Source organism: Amblyomma americanum, chromosome 1 (assembly GCF_052857255.1).
Source record: "Amblyomma americanum isolate KBUSLIRL-KWMA chromosome 1, ASM5285725v1, whole genome shotgun sequence".
In the NCBI taxonomy this organism is placed as follows: domain Eukaryota; kingdom Metazoa; phylum Arthropoda; class Arachnida; order Ixodida; family Ixodidae; genus Amblyomma; species Amblyomma americanum.
The window spans coordinates 185,927,684-185,934,911 of NC_135497.1; the positions used below are offsets into that span (position 1 = coordinate 185,927,684).

Genomic DNA, 7,228 nt, shown 5'->3' on the forward strand with positions numbered 1-7,228 from the left:
AAATGGTATTAGTTCTGTAAACAGAATTTTTTTTCACTAAAATGGTAAAGTAGTGGAGTCGTTTCTTTGTAAATCACTGTTCCATCAATTCGTTCAGGGATCAGCGAACCCTGGTATAAACAGTGAATCACGTGTGCGAATTTCTCCACTCGCTGCTTGCTGCGGTCATTATTTCTTTTTTATATTTTTGGGCTTGTTCAGCTTGTTGGCCTCCACGTACTGTTTTTAATGGCCTCTCCAAAGTTCATAGTTCTGACTGGTTCACCTGGTGTAGGTAAGACCACAATAGTGAAAAATGCAGTAAAGACACTTGGTGAGCAAGGTATCTCCGTATCGGGCTTCTACACGACCGAACTGCGAGAAAATGGAAACAGGGTTGGTTTTGACGTTGTTACCACCGGCAACAAAAAGGCTCCACTTGCCCGAATTCGTGACCATTTTCCTGCTGGGAAAGGGCCATTTGTGGGAAGATATTGTGTCACTGTGAAGACGTTCGAAGAAGTTGCCCTGGACTCTCTGAAAACCAAGAGTGATGTCCTAGTTATCGATGAAGTTGGCAAGATGGAACTTTTTTCAGAACCATTTCGGAACCGTGTCAGTGAACTCTTTGCCGATGAAAACAACTGCATCCTCGTAACCGTGCCCGTGAGCACTGGAACGCAGTGCCTGCCGCTTGTGGATCACATCAAAGGCCATAAGTGCGCTCGGGTTTTCAGCGTAAACCGCTCGAATAGAGACTATCTTGTGAAAGAAGTGTTGGACGCTCTTCGCAAGGCTGTTGGAAAATAAAACTGCGAACCATTCTGTCATGCAAATTATTGGCGCATTCTTATGGTAAACTGCGCAGTTCCAATCTCTCAAGTTTCGCGAAGGCGAGCTTCCCCTTTTGGGTGCGTGATCGAGAGTGCAGCGGAGTAAATTTAGACGCTGAGCTGTTCGACTTGGCAACAGGCGAAGGGAGCAGCCTCGTCGGCGTTGTGCGTTATGAAGTTGCGATATGGGCGTAGTTCAAATCTGGTTTGAGGAATACTGCGTTGAAAGTTCTGTAAGTACACGAGATGTTTGTTAAAGTTTTTTCGGTGCGTAGGCCGCATATGTTGCGGCCATAGAATGAGTACTGGCGCTCGTTTTCGCCGACTTAGTGAACGGGGAACGTGATTCAGGACATGTTTAACTAACTGGTTTTTCTGTTGTCCAGATGCGCGCCGGGAATTGGTCAGATGGCATGTCTTGCTGACAGAAGACATTTGAGATGTGTTACTTCCATTACATTGTCACCATGGAAGATGATCACAAGATTGTTTCATATGAAAGCCTTCCCGAAGCAATTCTTTTGGAAATCTTTATGAAGCTATCACTTCCTGACCGCCTCCAGGCAGCACTGTCCTGTCGTCGGTGGTGCAACATATTCACTTCTCCAGCTGCATGGACTAATTTCCACTTTCGTTTCTATGGGCGCAAGGACACAAGACTTCTTCAATGTATTATATCATATGGTTGTTATCTGCGTCAAGTTGTCATCGAACTTAACCAGTTCCAAAACGTCAACCGTGTGAATGCAGTACAAGCACTACTTCTGCTTGCAAAATGCTCCTCTACAAGACTGTCGCACCTTCGCATCATCTGCACTGGTGAGAATCCTCTGTTCTACGCTGGAAAAGAATTTGTGTCAGCCTTGGAAGCCGTCTTCAAGCGGTGTAACAGCCATTTGGTTGAAGTGGATCTCGGCAAGTTCCCAATGATGATTGATTCACACACCATTGACGTTCTGTCTCAACACAGCCCCCAGCTGGAATGCCTGAACATCCAGAACAACAACCTTGTCTGCTTAGTACAACCAGAGTGTATTGTCAGACTTGCTCAGCGCTGTCGGCGGCTGCGTGACCTCCGTGTGCACAAGTGTAGCCTGTCACAGGATGTGCTTTTATGTTTCCTGGAACAACGTCGTGTCGGCCTTGAGCACCTCTCCCTGCAGTGCCGCAGTGAGGAGATCATCGCTACCCACCCACAGGATGAAAAGACACAGCTGAGCTCAGAGCTGTGGTCGCGTGTGGTTTCTGGCCTTCCCCGGCTGCGTGTAACTCTTCACTTTGACCAGACTTGCCCGCTTGTGGTCATCCCCTTGGTCATGAGGCCAGAGGTGCCATGTGCTGTGCTTAGGCTGGAGACCTTCACCATCATACATGACATGGTGCTGCTGGCAGCGTATAGCTATGCAGAAACACTTGAAAAGCTCATCTTGCAAGCACCACCAAGTGCTGAACTGGAATGTGCCCTATTGGAAGTGTCACGTCGATGCTCTAAGCTGAGAGCATTGCATGTTTTCTGCCCGCTAAGTGAGCAAACAATAGACACTATCCTATGGGAGCACCCGTGTATGAAGGCTAGCGGGCTTTATACACTTAGGTCAGAGGCAGGCAGTGATGGTCCGTGGGCAACGGATGAGAAGGTAGATGCATGATACCAGCACTGCCTGATCTACTGTTGTAATGGCACATAAAAGCTTTCCCACTACTTCTAGTCATAAACATTGGAAAAGCTCAGCAGGACAATAAAGCTTGCTTCTAGTTCAGAGTAGGTTCACATTTTCGTAGTCACAAGCATTGCAACGTGCTTAACTGCATCGTAATCATGCAGCTTGACTGTTTATATACTATGTTACAGGCCATTTCCAGCAACAGCCTATGAATTTTAACCTTTGTGACCATATTTTGTTGCAGGTTCCCTTTTTCTGCAGCCAGATGTACACTTGCAGCACTAAGGTCATTGCTGAACACTGCGGTAATGCACAAAAGCCACTGACAGAGGCTGTGCTATGCATGCTCCTAGCTGTGGCTATATAAAAAAAAAAACTATATTCTTCCATATTTCTTGATATTTCAATGCACTTTTCTAGCCTGTAATTTAAGTAATATAACTTAAGGTCTTAGTGAAATGATGAAGGCTTTGCTCTACAAAATCTGCACAGAAATGGTGGTTTTGAATTGCCAGCTAGTTATTAGACATTAAAGAATGACATTTGATTTCAAGTGAACATGCCAACAAAAATGCAACTGTAACAACCACACTTTTTGGGCATGTTTTACTAGTTCTACTGTACAAAGTTCTTGCAACTTTTGCTGGATTCATGCCCCTGTTGAGGGCACGTTCATCTTTGCTAGAAGTGATTATTACTGGAGGTAGGAAGCCTTTTCATTGCATACTGTTAGCTTCCAGCACCCATAGTGTCATTTCAACCATTATCCAAATTACTACAGATAAGTTAAAGCTAATTCATTCAGTCTCATAACTGAATCAACCACCGGCACAGTCACTCTGCTCAATTTGTCCTGTCAAACCATAAACTAAAGCAAGCTTGAATAATTGAGCAAGTAGTGGTATAATGTTGCAGGTATCACTGTTCAATTCTTAATTGGGCAATTACTTCAGTTTGCTGCCTTAAAAAAGCACAGATTGTTGAACAGTGTTGATACCTTGGTTCTCCAGCTGCAGCTTAGTGCTGTCCTTTAACAGAGCTGTGCTTTCTAGAAAATTAAAAAGAGCGAACAATATAATAATATGGCCTGCTGTATACATAGGGCCCATCATTTTCTGGTTTTATTCTTTCCAAAATTTAGGAGGGGGGGGGGGGGGGGGTAAAAATTGGGCAATACTTTTTTGTTCAAATTTGGGTACAAATCAGGTTGTTCAGTAAAAATTTCCACAATTCGGGTTTATTCAGGTTCTCTTTTGAAGCAGAAGACAATTTACTTTTGTATGGGACTCAATATGTCCTCTTTTTTGCTCAGTATTTCCCAAACAGCATCGAAATGGCAAGTTACCTTGAAAAACTACTTACCAAACCAGATTTTTTTACCTCAAGTATTCTATTTATTTCTTCATGTACAATAACAACCTACACAGTATTTCTGTGTGGTTGCAAGACCTGCCTGTCTTGCATACTATGAGAAAAGTAATGCAACATCACAGTGGACATTTTAAAAGCGCAAGAATCCAGGAGCAGGGCATCGTTAGCCTGGATAGCACTTGATACAATCATGTCGTGAATAAAAGCATCAAGCGAGGTTTAAGATAAAAATATCCCTCTGCAATAAGCGCAGGATGTCCGCTAATTTTCATGTGGTGTCTTCAGCTTTGTGCACTGGAAAACGTACGTACTCTAGGTGTTAACAGAATAAAGAATGCACATAACAAGCCCCTCGTTTTTCTGCTTCTGTGCGTTCTCTGGAAGGAAAATTTTCAACTGAAAATCGCATTTAACCCGATTTTTAAGAAATCTGTTCGGGGTGCACGAATTGGGTAAGATCAGGTTTTGCCTTTGTAAAAGTGTAATGACCCCTCTGCTTTGCATTCCACAGTACTTTTAGGAAGGTTATGATGCCAGTGAGTAGGTTGCACTCCAAAGACATTTTGTGCAACTGTACCTGAGCAAAGGATGGAGAAGGCCAGTTGAAGGCTAAAATGAGCCAGTCATATTTTTGAGCTATTTCAGGAAGGTGCCCATACAATGGAGTATGTGCTCAGCAAAAATCTTTTTGACAAATCTGACATATTCCTTCCACTTCAGTAAGTGGATGCCACATATGCCTGGCACCCTACATATAGGACACCGCTTTTTTGCACAGCAACTCTAAAACTTAATTGTGTAAAAGCTTGCACCCACTAGCGTAAGTTCAAGAGGGTCTAAACTTTTCCTGTGCAAGAGTTCTATTGTGTACATTCAGAAAGATCTGCCAGTCTTCTGTGGATGCTATTTTTTTTATTTTATCCCATCAACTACATCGTAATTCTGCAAGAAGAACATATCATTTTTGCGCATAGTCACAAGGAAACCACTGCGCGTGGTGAGAAGTGTGATTTTAAAGTCGATGTCAAATGTCCGATTCTTTACCACACATAACAGGTAGCAAATATGCCTAGTATCCTACATTGTAGGACTGCTCAAAAGTCGGTGTTGAGAAAAATATTTTCACCAATAAAAAGATTATTCTGAATTGTGAAGTGAAATAAACATGTTATATAAAAAAAATACTTTAATTTTTTTCATATTTCTGAAGTTTCAGCATATATGGGTTAAATGTGATCTTTCATCTCAGTGTGCACAAAATGTGTACAAGATGTATGCAGATATTAACAAAACAGCTAATTTTCAACAATAAAAAAAATTGCCTTTAGTCACTTCGCCATGAATTTAATTCATACTGCCCACTGCAGTGATGTGACGACTAAGGCACTCTGTCGCTGAGCATGATGTTGTGGGATAGAACTCTGACCATGGCAGCCAAATACTGATTTAGGCAAAATGCAAAAGATGCCTGTGTGCAGTGCAGTGTCGGTGCATGCTATATAATCCCAGGTGGTCAAAACTAATCTGCTCGCTCCTACGGAGTAGAACCTCATAGCACACATGCTGCATTGGGATATATTAAAGGCCGCATACCACCAGATGCCTGGTGGAGTACCTAATAGCACACATGCTGCATTGGGATATATTAAACCCCGCATACCGCCAGATACCCAGTGGTTAAGATTTTCTGGAACACTGCCCAGAAAAACCAACCGATGTTTTGCAGGTGCCCACTTTATGTTCACAAATGGACATGGAAAGTAATTATCAGTGAAAATCAGTGATTATCAGCAAAAATCGTTAGCAATTTTCCAGTTTGTCTCCCAGATCCAATGGTTCAAAACTGACCTTGCCTAACTGCTTCACTATTATGTAAATGATGCAAAACAGGTAGGCTCCTCAAAACGTAGCTTCAGGTGTTGATTTAAATTCAAAACGATAAGAAACTGCTCCCATCATGTTGGTTGTTTGGCAAATTATCTGCAAGAGACTTCATTCAAAAATCATTTATAGGATTTACAACGAAATGAAGGTGACCTTTCAGTCTTGAGGAATTAGTTCAGAAACCATTACAAGCAACTTTTTAAAGTTTCACTTTATGCAGCGATAATTCATGCTGGGGGCATTTTTCAGTCGTATTTTTTTCTTCTATGGGTGGCTTCCACAACATTCTTAACACTTTGTAAAAGTGGTGCAGAGTTGCTCTTCTTATTGCTTTGTTTGAAAAAAGTGCCTTGTTTCTCATTTTTATTTTTGTTAAACCTATGTGAAAGACATGTGATGCTAGGACAAAAATTATTTTCCATGAGCACAGGGTCGTACAAATTTGCTTTTTCATTTGCTTGTTTCAACTATTTTCAGAGTGAAATTAAGTGCTGATGTTTATTGCTATATATCTTGTTTGAAGCTAGGGAAAGCTGAACGCTTATTGAGGAGGCATAATCACTTTTCTGCTTATCCACGATTATATCCTATATCCATGACCACTCAATTGTATTGGAACTGCCAATGCTGTTTTTGCTACACACGTTAATATTCAAAGATTGGTTCCAGTGCACACAACACAAATTGTTCAATGCATCCATTTATTGAAGACACTGCATCAAAAGCGTGGACTTCTTGGTAGCTAACCTTGTACATATTAATCACCATCATCAGCCTGACTACACCCACAGCAGGGCAAAGGCCTCTCCCATGTCTCTCCAATTAACCCTGTCCTTTGCCAGCTGCGTCCACCCTATGCCTGCAATCTTCTTAATCTCAACCGCCCACCTAACCTTTTGCCGCCACCTGCTACACTTACCTTCTCTTGGAATCCACTCCGTTACCCTAAGGACCAGCGGTTATCTTGCCTTCGCATCACATGCCCTGCCCAAGCCTATTTCTTCCTCTTGATTTCGACTAGGATGTCATTAACCCGCGTTTGTTCCTTCACCCACACTGCCGTTTCCAGTCTCTTAACGTTACACCTATCATTTTTCTTTCCATGGCTCGCTGCGTTGTCCTTAACGTAAGCTGAACCCTGTTACTGCGCCGTAGGTGCGTACCGGTAAGATACAGCTGTTGTACACTTTTCTCTTGAGCGATATTGGTAAACTGCCATTCATGATCTGAGAGAACCTGCCATATGCGCTCCATCCCATTATCCTTCTAGTTATTTCCCTCTCATGATCTGCTGTCGCTACCTGCCCTACACATTGTGTGACCATTACCAGGGCATCTGAGCACAGCTTGAAATTAGTTTAATATGTACAGTTCTAATACCTTTTTTGTACTTATAGTAACCAATTAAACCTTGAGCTCTCGCTGTTCCAGGCATATATATTCTTTGCAGTGTTCACACCTTGGTAAAGAGTGCTCAAGGAAGGATTGGTTGGTCAA

General features: G+C 42.4%; 2 protein-coding genes across 2 annotated transcripts; both read left to right on the top strand.

Moving 5' to 3' along the window:
* The first annotated feature begins 99 nt into the window (after positions 1 to 99).
* LOC144114349 (cancer-related nucleoside-triphosphatase homolog) lies at positions 100 to 815 on the top strand. Its single transcript, XM_077648006.1, has one exon. The coding sequence runs from the start codon at positions 229 to 231 to the stop codon at positions 787 to 789; it is 561 nt and encodes a 186-aa protein (XP_077504132.1). The 5' UTR covers positions 100 to 228; the 3' UTR covers positions 790 to 815.
* Positions 816 to 910: 95 nt separating this feature from the next.
* LOC144114348 (F-box/LRR-repeat protein 8-like) lies at positions 911 to 2,572 on the top strand. Its single transcript, XM_077648005.1, has 2 exons — positions 911 to 1,045; positions 1,199 to 2,572. The coding sequence occupies exon 2, from the start codon at positions 1,253 to 1,255 to the stop codon at positions 2,459 to 2,461; it is 1,209 nt and encodes a 402-aa protein (XP_077504131.1). The 5' UTR covers positions 911 to 1,045; positions 1,199 to 1,252; the 3' UTR covers positions 2,462 to 2,572.
* Positions 2,573 to 7,228: the final 4,656 nt, after the last annotated feature.

Coding starts and splice junctions, on each gene's coding strand:
- LOC144114349 (XM_077648006.1), top strand. CDS start 229: ATGGCCTCTCCAAAGTTCATAGTTCTGACTGGTTCACCTGGTGTAGGT.
- LOC144114348 (XM_077648005.1), top strand. CDS start 1,253: ATGTGTTACTTCCATTACATTGTCACCATGGAAGATGATCACAAGATT.